This window comes from Argiope bruennichi, chromosome X2, assembly GCF_947563725.1.
Source record: "Argiope bruennichi chromosome X2, qqArgBrue1.1, whole genome shotgun sequence".
NCBI lineage: Eukaryota > Metazoa > Arthropoda > Arachnida > Araneae > Araneidae > Argiope > Argiope bruennichi.
Genome location: NC_079163.1, coordinates 95,922,996 through 95,937,532, shown reverse-complemented (window position 1 = coordinate 95,937,532; position 14,537 = coordinate 95,922,996). Strand labels below are relative to the sequence as shown.

The following is a 14,537-nucleotide window of genomic DNA, read 5'->3' as shown; positions in this document are numbered from 1 at the left end:
GTAGAAATTATTAAACATCACAAGTTTTTCACAAATTACAGAAAAAAAAAAATAGCATTCTGCACAATATAATATATTAATAAAATTTTCCTTCTATTTGTTCCACTAAATAGTGTTTGAAACTAAGAGGGGTTATTATTTGCCTGCTTTGTTTTGATGATTTTAAAGTTATCTTTAAAATTAAAGGGAAAAAAAACTGAATTTTTAAAATTACGTTTCACTACGCAGCAGCTAAAAATAAAAAAAATGGCATACAAAAAAAAAGAAAGAAAAAGAAAAATTACACCATTTAAAAAGACGAAAGTTCGTTTCAACTAATTTAATCCTCTGTAGTCGTAAAACGCCTCTCAGGCGTCACTCTAAACGGTGCATCATTTGACATTACTCAACTTAGAAAGTCATAAGAAAAGTCGCAAGAAGCTGTTTACTAATTTCTGTTTTTTTTTTTTTTTTTTTGGGGGGGGGGGACTATAAAATTTTATTTTTCATCTCTAAAATGATCCCTTATATTCACATGAATAATTATGCATATAATTCTGAATCCTAATTCTTTCCGAAAACAATACATAATTTTCAATATCTAATGGATTCAATTCACAGAAGATTTTATTTCTCTCTGCGTAATCAAGAGTTAATATCTTCCATTGTTTACTTACATACTGTTTGGAATTGGTTCCCAACATATTATTTTAATAAAATGGTGGCGGAGTTCGATTCTTAAATTATTACAAATATATTCAAGCTAAGGGAGGTGCATATTTTTTAAACACTTTTATTTCATTTGAATTGTTTCAAGTTCGTAAAGAAGGAATTCTGCAATCGATTTTTTACTCACTTCCACGTGAGCTAAAATTTTTGAAACTTTGTATAATTTTATATTTTTGAGAATAATACACTATTTTAATATTTCCAGAACTTAATTATCAGCTAACTCTTAGTTAGATTAAACTCTGATTCCGTCCCAGAAGAGTCACCTGTCAGCGAGTTTGAGAAATAATAAATCTCAAGATCAAAAAAATAGAAAAAAAAAAAATCGGTTGTCTAGTACACTAATAAAAATGCGTTTTTAAAAACTTTTTTCACTTTACCAAAGTTGGAATTAACTTGAAATTGAAATTACCAACAACATGAAATTATTGAATTGTATTGAAATTGAAATTAAATAACACAGACAATACAATAAAACTAAAACCTTGCAAATGTCGGGATTACTAACATTAATAGCAAATATGAACTAATATTGGAAGCAATTAAATATTCCTGATAATTAAAGAAACACAGTTTTTCGCAATAGCCAATATTATACATTTTGAATCTTTTTACTTGCATTTGCCAGAAATTTTGATGAGGTTAACAACCTTAAGATCATTGAGAAATTATTTTTGTATATACTCATTAGACGTGAAACCCAACTTTAAATAACATAAGCAATAGCAATTTATAGCTACAAAGTATGTATCACAAATATCAGGATCAATACTTTTTGCCATATAAGAATATAGGTTCCTTCTAATTAATTGTTCATTATAAGGCTTATAACAAAAATATGAAATTTTAAAGCAGAGGAACAAAATATTTTTCAAGAAGTCTAAGCAAGAATACGTTCTTCAATAAAAATTTTGAAAACTTTTTTTTGTCAGAATTGAAATGAACATCAATAATGATTCATGATTAGCTCCTGATTAAATTAATACCTAATTCATAAATTAACACAATAAAACTAATACCTTCGGTGGCGATATTTAAATCATATAAACTAATCTAATAAATGAAAAAGTACTCCTATTGATTATATCTGATGTATTCTTAGAATAAATGGAGTTTTGAAGAAACAACAATCCCTGAAAAGAACATTTAAGACTCTGATATAAATTTCAACGTCTACGCGATTAATGCATTTGAGATTTTCAAAATATTTCACGAAACAAGATAAACTGCGTTACTCACATAAAAATTTGTAAAAAAATCTTTCTTTTGGTAGAAATTTTAAAATCATTGAAGCACACAAAAAATATTTATGGATCGTGAAAAAAAAACGTAAAACAATTCACACAAATAATGAGTAACTAATTTTGCTTTATAACATTAATCTGTCCAGATTACCTCTTTTTCCTCATAAATTTTTGAACATTACATTTTCCAAAACATTTCCCATTCACCTTGAAAACAATCCATTGAAAATGAATCGATTATCTACAGTCTCTTAAAGCATAAAAGATGGCTTTATTAAAATTAATGGAACATCTTGAAGTCATGCGAAAGTTATTTGAGAAAGACTTTGTAATTCTGCAACACGGATGAGAGTGACATTTGTTAGACTGGGGTTATTTGATCCGCGATTGATTTTGTTGATACATTTACATATTTTATATTATATATTCTATCTCCACGTATTCAATGCATATAGAAAATAAAAGCATATAGATTTCCATATAGTTATAGCGATATCCATCTCACCACAAGCCATGAAAAAAGGGCTTCACGTGGACATAGACAAACGAACGAACTAACTTCTCACAGATGCATTTTCTCCAAAATTTGATAGAAAACTTTTGGCGAAATGGTCACATATTAAAATTAATGATTCCAAACTGTTTAATTTGAGTCATCATGTTAAATCGACGGTTATAATTACAAAAATGTGTTTTCCTCATTCATGGGGGTCTGTAATATGGTGATATATCATAATGTCAAACAGGGTTTGTTTTAATATTATTATTACAATACTTTATGTACTTCGTATATAAAGTACTATAGACTTTGTACACAATAAAGTAAAAAGTATGCATTAAGAAGCAAAAGAAAGAAAAAAGATCGATTAAAGATACCATAAAATTTATTAATTTGCCTGATAATGCCATATCACTTCGTTCTCCAATAGTTAGTCAATATCAATAACACAGGATTACAACTTCGTTCTTGCCTCTTTACGTATACTTAAAAACATACACATACATTTCAAAACCTTATCATAAAATCTAACACGTAGTATAAAAATAAAATGTTACTAAGCATCATTCTTACGCTTTAGAATCCACTAACCCCAATTACAATCAATCTTAGCAGCACTCTTCATTAAACTGGGTCAGATGAATAAAAATAACAACCGCAAAAATTAGATAAGATCCACCGACAAGTAAAACTAAACAACATAAAATAAATATTTTCGGAAACAGTATTTCCTTTGCTACCAAAACTAAAGGATACATTCATATACGTATATATAGACGGTTAAAAAGAACTGTCAATATTTTTTCCGATTCAATTAAAAAAATTCATTAAAAATATTTTAAATTCTCCCTTAACACATACAGGTACGTCAAATAAATATTTAGCCAACAGCTTATTTCTGTGATAGGCAAACTATGAATCGGTTAGGTTTCTATGAGGCCATTTGCCGATTTTAAAATAACAGCATATTGACATAGATTAATAGTATAATCAGACACATCCAGGTTCAAATCAGATTATGAGAAATGTTTAGGAGTTAAAAATATTTAATAAAATATTTTTTTTTTTTTCTTATCGAGTTTCATATTAAAATAAATTCGCAAGCTCCTAAAAGAAGTTTGAAAACTTTGCCTTATTTATGTACCCAATAATAATAAAAATCAAAGTCTCTCGGTTTATCTGTTTCTTGGCGTTCTACAGAGCTAACTCCAGAACACAGAGCTACCTAATTTCGCATAAGCATACTTTTGATGCCGAAGTAACATAAAGGAAAGTTTTTTTTTTTTTTTTTTTTTTTGCAAATTTCTAATTATTTAGAAAATAAACATAATTTCCAATTTTCTCATTTCTTCTCCAATAAGTTCAGAAATAATTATAGCATAACAGCAATTTTTACTCTATCTTAAAATGCAGAAACTTATATTTCCAAATATATCAGTACCAGTAACACATGATGTTTAGCGTATTTTTAACAATTTTTTAAAAACAATCCAACTTGAAACCAGAGTGTGCAAGTTAAAAGCAGAGAAAAGGAAAATCCAGTATATGGATATTTGGGAAATGAACTGAAGTAGCTAGATATTGTCAACAAACCAGATAAGGAGGAGATTTTTTTCCCTTCTCATTTAAAAAAATATCTCTAATTTGAATTAAGCAACCTTTTTTTTTTTATTATTTTATCTGTTAGTAAATAGTTCATTTTTAAATAGATTTAAAAAAAACAGGTTTGATCTTTTAACAGGGTTAATTTCTGAATAATTCTTACCATACATAGAACAATCATGAATCTAGACTAATTTCAAAGAAACTTTAAAAATATCTTTGTTACCAAGCATCAAATTGTACTTAAATCCCAGAATGTTTTTTTCTTTTGACAGCTTTATTCACATCTTTGGTATGGATTATTTTAACAGTATATTTAATACCTTTAGCATTAAAATACACACAAAGGATATTATATTGGTGCACATACAAAATGAAACAGAGTTGGCAATTCACAAATAGTAAGTTTATGTCAAATGCACTTAAAACATCAATAAAGATTTATTATTTAAAATTAAATATATAATAATTTATCATCAGAAAGTAGCTAATGTTACCCTATGGCTTTAGTTACTACAAAAGCAAAGCTCTAGAATCTTTTATTTTTTCAAATGATACTGTCAGATGCCAAAAGTATTAAGAGCAAACTGAAGTAACCCATCAAATTATCAGAAACAAATATTCAAATAATAAAGTGTCCCCAAATACCAATTATCATAAATGTTATCATTAAGTATCTGAGCAGCACAATCAAGCAGCCAAATAAACACCAAAATAATGTTAAATGCTTTCCCTCTACCTACCAACTCTAAGATAATTTATTATGAATATTTTCAGTATGAAGCTATAGCAAATGATAATCTTTACTGTCAAGATTTGATGAGTTTGAAATGTAGAAAACAGGTGATTCACTAAAATAATGCATGTCTAGAAATTGCTAACAAAGCAGGGCCGTGATCTCTTTATTTACCAGATTTAAATGCAACTGAGATTTTTCTTTTCCTTAAACACTCCTCTCCCTTCAAAAAAAAATCATTAAAGAATGCTATTTGGAAATAAGAAGATAATAAAAAATTCTGTAAAAAGATTACAATGAAAAAGTAAAATGCTTATGGGTTTTTAGAAAACAATTATTAAGATGTTTTTAACAGTTAGAAAAAGGAGGTGGCAACACTATATATACCTGAAAAGGATTTATTTTGAAGATAATCACATTTAAAAGTAAAAATTAATTTTCAGATTAAAAACTTAACCCCTTTGCTTCTATTTCTCCTAGTTAAAAAATGAAGCATCTGCTAGTCTGGCACAAACCTATTTACCCTATAGTGACAGTTAGGATGTACTAGTGCTTCAACAAGCGAAAAGCAGTATTCAACATTTCACTAACTTATGAAGAGTAAAAATTCAAATGCAAATAGGCCTTAAAGTAGAAATACTAAATAACTGTCTTTTTTTACAATTTGAATTTCAGAAACACATTTTGCCACATTTTTTCAGAATGAAGATAGTTTTACTGCCCCTTATAAGAATTAAAATTTACTGTAAATCAAGGTCAAGACAAGATAAAAGCTGTAACTAGTTTACTCTTTTTGCAATGTGAGTGAATAAGAAAAACTTTCAAATGCATTTTAATAAAGGTTCATCTCCAATATAACTGCAGTACCAACTGATATAGACGATCTTGAAAAAATATGTGATATGAGGAATAACAGCATAAAACAGAGGAGGGAGGTAGAAGTCAAAGGACGAGAAATCAAAAATTCACAAGCTTATAAATGTTTGGTTTCTTTCCAAGTCCATGAGGTCAATCAGTTGTGTCAGCTTCTTCAAGTAAACTACATAGACTTTAAGCAAAATACTTCTTCCCATTTCAACATCAAACAAAAACCAAATAACTGAAACATTAATGAAACAATGAAAACAATTTGAATTTCATTGCAACAATGATATCTATTGTTAAAAATCCACCTTTAATTTTTAGAAACCACGCTTTGCAAAATTTCTCTAAATTCTAAATTTCTCAATGAGAATAAAGATGCTTCCCCCTTCTTTTACCTGTGTTCATTTAAAATAAGCTGTTTGGTTTTGACATTCTATTAATGGGTCATTTATCTCCTCTATAGTAAGCAAGTTATGGTTATGACCTCATATGAATCCAAAAGCAGGTTTTGTATCACAATTTTATTTCATTTTTTCCCTAAAACAATAATTCACTAATTTTGCAAGAGAGACTATTAAATTAAATGCTGCCATACTAAATAAATAATATGAAGATTTTCTGCTGTATGCTTATTTAAAACATTTATAATCATTTATATGCAAAATATGAATGACAAAATTGTACTGAGATTATTTTGGAGTGCGAACACTATTTGAAATTTAATAAATTTTTCAAGGATCACTAATTAGTTCTTATGAAATTAATTTGTTTCACGCTTGAACAATAAAATGTGAAAATCCTATAATTTTTATAATTCTATCAAATCACTTTTTGATAACAAATTATTGATTCATGTATAATATTTTAAGATTCTAGTTGCGTGTATTTTCTATTTAAGAGCATTCACTTTATTTCTTTGGGCATCACACAAGTTACAATCTTCTGCTATTCCACTGACTAAAATCATAATTAGACATTTTAATATTAATATACCATGCACAAAATTGATTATATTTTTATACTTAAAGAAGTTTAAATCTTTTGTAAAATAAATAAATAGTATATTTTTAATACTTAGGATGCCGGTTGAAAATTTAATTTCTTGCAGAGAATTTTAATTACTCATTACATATACGAGACTTTTGAAAAATGCAATCAGTTTTATATACAATAGATCACAGAATCGTGACTTAAAAAATATATTTTTCTATCAAAAAGTTCACTAAAAATAAATAATTATCAATTTACAAAATATTTAATTCAACCAAATTAAGATTAAATATTTAATTCAACCAAATTAAGATTAAATATTTAATTCAACCAAATTAAGATTAAATATTTAATTCAACCAAATTAAGATTAAAAGTATGGTTTACTTAGAATTTGATATGAAGGTGTTAAGAATTGCCTATACTTTAAAACATGCTTATAAATGTGTGTAAGCAGAGACCTTATCCTAACTAATACTTTTCAGCATGATATTACAGTTGTGATACTATTACGTTTAAAAGGAATTTGCTTTAATTCCGAAAGGCTTTTGTCTTCTCTCTGAAAATATGATACAAATTTTCTCTGTGTGAAATTTTTCTTACATGTCAGCATTTACTATCAAAGATTAATATTACTGATACAGGAAAAAATGATACTGCAAAATTAATGAATGGATAAAAAGACACTTCAATTTAGTTGATTATAACTTTTGAATGAAATTATATTTACTCATTCCATCCATTTTAAAAATGCTCAATTGAAAAAAAAATTGCCAGAACAAAGCTCACAAATCTCACTAGTACCAACACAAATTATAACAACTACTGACCCTATGGTGTAAGATAAAATAAGGAAGAGATTTTATGGAGCAGTTAGAGTACTGCCAGAAAGCTTACAAAATCCCAATTCATTATTGGTACAACAGGTGTACCATCCAGTAAGGAGAGCTAAAAAAAAATTCTGGTAAAGCAGTTATACCACCTATAAGCATAAAGTTAAACAAAAAAAAAATTTTGTTTTTGAAAAAATTGCAAAATTTATGCAACTTTTGCATAATATTAATCATTTAATCATGGTATGATTTAAAAATTTTAAGTTTTAAGATAGTATAAAAATCAGTTTTCTGAAGTAACATATTTGGGAGTTATAGAGGGGAAAATACCCAAATCCTACTTAATTTTTAATTATTTAAAATTTTTACTAAAAATAAAATTTCCTAAAGGTACCCACCATGCACCATTAACTCTATGATTGTACACATTCCTAGGTTCCAAAGTATATTTATGCCAAACACAGAATACCAATGAAAAATGAAATGAAACTCCAAATAAAGAAAAAAAAACTTTAGGTCATATGATCTATACCGTAGAGTACCAATATGGACAGTATCCTTTATTATTAGTAGAGATAAAAGATTATTTCAATCAATTGCCATAATTTTTTATATGCTTTATAGTACTTGAAAGCAAAATTTTACAAAAACTTATTCAATAATTTGTATTTCAGTAGCATACAAACTATTTATGCATTTTACTTTATATATAAACTACACACACACACACATATATATATGTATGTGTGTGTGTATATATAATATTTTTTTTCAATCTAACGAAACATAAATTTTAGGTGCAACAAGGTGAATAATGAGAAACTGCAATATTCTTATTTTCTGTTGTTTGAACCAGCAGATAAAAGTTTAAACATACATTTATCAGGCATAACTAAAATTTATTCTTCGCCATATAAAATACTAAAAAATAAAGTTTGAATGTGTATTGAGTTGCAACAAGTATGATATGGAGAGTATTTCAAACTGCCTCATTGGAATAACCATCCCAGTATCTCCATAAAAGCAAATTCCGTTATTAAAGAAAAAGGGAATGGGGGGAAATGTCATTAAACATTATTTTAAAATATGTTGGCATCTCTGGATTTCTTACACTCTGAATTCGTTCTCCAAATTCTCCACTTTGGTTCATGTTTTTATTTGATATATCCAGTAAATAAACTTTTACAATCATGGTTTCAATTTATCATATATAACACCTGGAGAAACAAAAAGTTTTTGTTGCACTTATCAATAAAAATAAGTATTTTTTAAACCTTTTTCAAAATAAATACTTTTAAGATGCTTAAAAACGGTTTTCGAATTTCAGCACTTTTCATGATGCATGCACCCTGTGTAAATGTTGGCAAACAATGGCAATATATAAAAATTCGGCATTATAGACTGGTACTATCATTTCACTCACTTTTATATAATTCTATTCATCAGCAAAACAACAGCTCCATTCTAATTATGTTTCTATATATATCTAGATGGTGCATCATATTTTTAACTACTTTAATAAGTATGCACTTTATAAAATGGACTCAAATTCCTTTATCTCCACACCTTCAATAAAAATGTTAAGAATCTAAAATATGCATTGTTCTGCAAAATTTGCAGAGCAGGTCTATGTTAAAATTATTTACATATTGCCAACAAATGCAAATTAATAAAACACTCATCAGAATCTTAACAAAAAATATGTCTATTTTTCTTCCTGAAAAATTAAACTCAACTATTTGTTCTTAATAAAAATGTTATTATTTCAAAAATTAAAACATTGCTTTAAAAAGCTCTGATCCACAAAGGGAAACAAAACAGTAAAGGTCAAATAGCAAACTATATCTATCGTTTATTAAGCGCATAATGAAAATAATATAGTCCAGTTACAGTATACCTACATTCTGCTAATGCAGAAAAAGGTTTTAAAATAGAAATAGTTCCTTACCCGCATAAAGACCATTATTTTTCTTCTTAAAAATTACAATCAAGCAGTAAGATGTAAAATACAAGGTGATGAAAAGTAGGAGAAACACCTAAAAGTACAAACAAAGAAAATATTGTTTATATCAAACTAAAAACAAACATGAAATTTAAAAAAAAAAATACAAATAATTTACATAAGATAGAAAAATATAGTAGGCCAGGAATTATTTGCTTTACAATTAATTACTATGCAAGAATAATATATATATATATATATATATAATAACTCTAGTTATTGATGTTTAATATTAAACAGAATTCAAGTAGAAGAATGTAAGCAAAGAAAGCTATCATATAAACATACATTAGAGGTCTATATGCTCTTTAGTATTATCAATATATTGTCATTTTCTTTAGTTAAAAATAAAATACAGCATTCCATATCTTTTTACAGTTAAAGAGCTTAACTTAAGATTAAAGAATGAAAAAATTAGCTATTATCATTGCTATTATGAGATAACAAAAGATAGTATAACAGAAGGCAAAACCTAGTTATTCTTTATATTTTATTTTATTTCATGCATTACAGGGTTGCCACTCAAATTTGAAAAAAAAAATCCCTGCGTTTTCCCTGCACTTATATGCAATATAAGAGGAAATGTGCTAACAGCACTTCATGCTAGTTATAACGGAATAAAAGTACTCCAGAGTTTTAAAAAGTGGTAAAGGAAAAGTTCTTTAATAAATGGGGATTTAAACATGACACCGTTTTTAAAAAAGTAAAATTTTTTGGATACGAGTTCAAATATTTTTATAGTTATCTTCACAAATATAAAATATTCTGCTAAAAAGCCTCTTTTTTTTTTTTTTTTTCCAGTTTCTTTAGCTCCACTACTAATCAAGTAACTTGAAATCATTATTCTAATATTGTTATTTTTTCTCAGTCTCAATAATCAAGCTCTAACAAAAATAAATGTCTAATATCTTTGCTTCTTCAGTTATGATTCTTTTGACAACATTTTTCATTAAATGTTTAACAAACATGAAAAGATTTTAATATAAAAAAATCACTATTGGTTCCGATGTCTGAATTTTTTACAGAAATGGCTGAAGAATATTAACAATACAAGAGAAGCCAATTTTTAATCGGAATTAATTTATCCTAACAAGCATTAATACTTTATCACTCTTGGCAGATCCAGGGGGAAAAAAATTTTAATGAAATCAATGTATATCTTTCTGTTGTCAAAAACTTTTAGAGTACTTTCACAAACAGTGATATTTTATACCCAGAGGAAAGAAAGAAAAACTTCAACGAAAATTCAGAAAACCAGCAACTTTTAGCAAATGGACACGTCTAGCTGAACAATCTTTAAATATGTTTACACCGAAACACTCAATGAATTATTTGTAGAACATTCCAATATGTTGTGGAGAATTAATTGGTTGGTTGACACCAATATCTTACAATAAGATCCATTTGATATTCTAGTGAAATGCGGTTCAAAGCACATTACAAATTTCTAATTGTTTAAAAATGTCTTAAAGAGATTGCTTAAAAAATTGAGTTAATCCATAACAAATAATGCACAATATTTTTGAATGACGCCAAGTATATTTTTTGACAATTTTACCTATCGAAGAACATATGTGAATATATTTGATATATCAGTGAATGCATTAAAAGACAAATGTAATGTAACAAGTTTTAATGCCTGTAAATGTTCAGCAAAATGTTCTGTAAAAGTTTGAAATTGGCTTATTTTCAGACACTAAATTTAACAATTTCGGACTTGTCATATCATTTTCCGTACTCCTTTCCATTACGACTTTTTTGAACTGTTTTCCCATATTACCTAAGCTCTTTATCTTCTTACAAATAAAGTAGAATGCAGCAAACAAATTTTGCAGAACTTTTCTAACCATTCAGAAAAGTCAGGATTCATATTTTTATTCGTCCAATCTATATTAAATACAGATTTTGAACAACTCATTGTTTAAAAAAAATTCTCTAATCTACTCTGAATAAGCTCACAATTTCTCAAATAATAAACAAATCACTCAATAATCACAAATGACTAAACACCACCTTAATGCTTTGCAAATTAAATGTTGCTATGCCCATCAGAGAAATTTATTCTTTCTCACGCACTTATAGCACTCTCATTAACTGCAATCTAGAAATTTCATGGAAAGAAAACAACTGTCTTTGAAATCGAAATTAAACTGATCTATACAGAAAAAAAAGGCAGCAAGTAGAAAAAAAGCAGCGAGTTCCAGCGATTACATAATTGTTATGTTTTCAATGTTGTGGCTATGATCATTTTATTCTTGCAATGTTTAGAAATCAGCATTTTTTAGATAGGAACTAAGAAACTAAAAATTCCAGTATTTCTCTTGTTTTTATGGAAATTTCCAAATTTCACTGCATCTACCTTGTTTTTTAGATGAATTTTAAATTCCCTGTATTTTCCCGGTTCAGGTGGTTTGATGGCAACTTTGCATTATTGGCTGCACTGCGATGAATGTCAGTGAAATCAAGAGAACAATAACAAACCAAAATAAAATCATTAAAATGTAGCATTGATTCTGCATGCTTACATCTAATAAAAAGAGGAAATTAAATTAGAAAATTTGCTGCAAAAAATGCAATTAAAATTTAACTTTTGTAAAAATAATTGTCATCATTCTTAGAACCTTAGTTGTCTAGATTAAATTAGAAATTTTGTTGCAAACAATACTATTATAATTTAAACTGTGTAAAAATAATTGTCATGATTCTTGGAACATCGATTCACATCTCAATCCTTATCAAGTCAAGATTCAAAAGACAAGCAGCATACTAAAAGAAGAAGTAATATTTCTCATCCTGCTTTACCAAAGATCTATAAAAATCTTTGAATTCCTTAGAGAAATAATTTAAAATGAATAAAAAAAGATATTTCTGCTGTACTTGTTTTAAATTTGGGAGAAATAATTCTGCTATTACTTCAAAAAAGTATGAAGTAATGTTAAATGCAGAAATTTAAGTCTAATTCTCAAAATTTCTTAGCAAAACAATTTTTTAAAAAAATTTTGGTAATTTAATAAATAAGGTTAGGCCTTCAAAACGAATTTCATTTGAAAAACAATATTTTGTTCGATTCAATGATACATCAGTTTTCTAAGATTAACAGGAATAATAATACGGGCAAATAAGTACAAAAAAAATATCTATAACAACACAAAATATTAAATTTACTAAATTAAATTTTAAAATTTGGGCTTTGAGTCACTATTGAAAAAAGTTGCGAGAAAATATCATGTTTTTAATGCAACAGAATTACCTAGATGCTGCAGACATGCGCACATATATTTCCTATCATAAGTATAGAAGACAAGACATGACATGACATAGGCTTTGCGCATAAAAAGCTGAGCCTCGTAAAATAATTGTGCCACATAAACACAAAGAAGTAAAATATGTATAATAAATTGAATAATAAAATGAATAAATTTATATAAAAATACTTGAGATATAAAAATATTGTAGAATTATTACATAAAAGAATTAATTGATCTCAAGGGTGATAAAATTCGATTCCAAAAATGGTTATATCCACTTTTCAGCGGAAATGCATTATATCTGAGAAAAGTAAGATAATTCTGCTAGATAAACACATAACTCTATATGATTTGACATAATATTTTTCAACTAACAGCCAATATAATAAGAATAAATAATTTACATAAATGTTATATATGTTGCCATTAACATACGCAATCTGTTATTTCGTAAAATACAATCAGCTATTTCATGAAACAAGTAGGAATTTAATGAAATAAGTCATTTTTATACTTAAACAGTTACATATATTTAAACATTCATTGATTTAAAAATATACACTTTCTCCCATATATAATTAAATTTCTTTTTTTATCTTAGATTTTACTGAATAACATTTATACAGCTAATTATTAATCAGGATAAAAAAAAAATTTTAAGGAATAAAAAAAATGCAACTAGATCCAATACTTATCTAAAAGTACAAGATGAAGCTGCATATAACAAATACATAGCATGCACAAGTCATAATAAAGGAAACTTTATAAAAAGTCTAGCATAAGACTTGTACTACAGTATAAATACATATTACAACAGTATAATTGCATATATTGCATTAACAACTTGTACTGCTTATGTAATCTAATACATAAAATTTAATGCAAATGCAAATGATCAGTTGAAATTTTTTAAAATAAAAAAAAAACGGATTTGAACAATTATTACGAACGAGAAAAGAATACCCTCAATAAACATTAACGAAATGGCAAAAATTATGATTCCATTGAAAAAATAAAAATTCCTTCATACCATTTATTACTATTTCACTTGTATTATAATCACTTTAATATTTGCACGCAAAACAATATCCTTTTATTGACGGGTATTCTTAATGTCAGTCAAACTGTCATTAAAAACTTTCAATGAATCGAAAGCAAAATCAGATTGGGTAGTTACAAAAGTTGACTATAAAAAGTGCCATACTAAATAAATAGCTCTTAAGATGATAAAATATTTATTCGATTGCAGTTGAATTGCTTTTAAAGAGAAAAGGTAACAAAGTTTCTCTACAAAAATAAATATCATATCACTTACCACGTATTCTCTAGTTTTATCGTAAAACTTCTTCCAATCTTCGGGATCTTCATCTAATTCCATTTTAGAATTCAAATAATTTTCTAATACCAACTCCGTAAAATAGGAATGGTTCCAATATCATCAGAAATCGGACTTAAAAACGCACGTTTGTTTAGTCAGAGGTAAGGTAAACTGCCTCACTTTCGATTCCGACTGTCAAGTAAAAACTTCAAGCACGGGAAAACAGTTTTTGAATTCATTTCAGTTTGACATTAGCCATACTTTTACGAGTAGATATCCCGAATCGTTTGTCATTTTTGGAGAGTAGTGTTAAATTTTAGAACTCAGAAAAGTATTTGCGATTTAATTCTAAATAATTTTTAATATATAACAAATCAAATTGGAACGGCTTAATTTCTAAATTAAATACCTCGGTGCTCAGATTGCATTACCCACCTTCTCGAAACGTTGAAGTAAATTATCAGTAGCAACAATCACATAATACAGTTGATTAC

The 14,537-nt window shown here is 27.1% G+C and overlaps 1 protein-coding gene across 1 annotated transcript in view; it reads right to left on the bottom strand.

The window, feature by feature from the left end:
• The window catches only part of LOC129960936 (protein LMBR1L-like), a 48,704-nt gene extending 34,460 nt beyond the window's left edge, over nt 1-14,244 (bottom strand). The window contains exons 1-2 of the mRNA XM_056074687.1: nt 14,041-14,244; nt 9,424-9,511 (exon numbers count right to left, since the gene is read on the bottom strand). Of these exons, the coding sequence (XP_055930662.1) occupies nt 9,424-9,511; nt 14,041-14,103 (151 nt within the window). The 5' untranslated portion in view covers nt 14,104-14,244. The remainder of the gene's footprint in view (nt 1-9,423; nt 9,512-14,040) is intronic.
• Between the last annotated feature and the right edge of the window lie 293 nt (nt 14,245-14,537).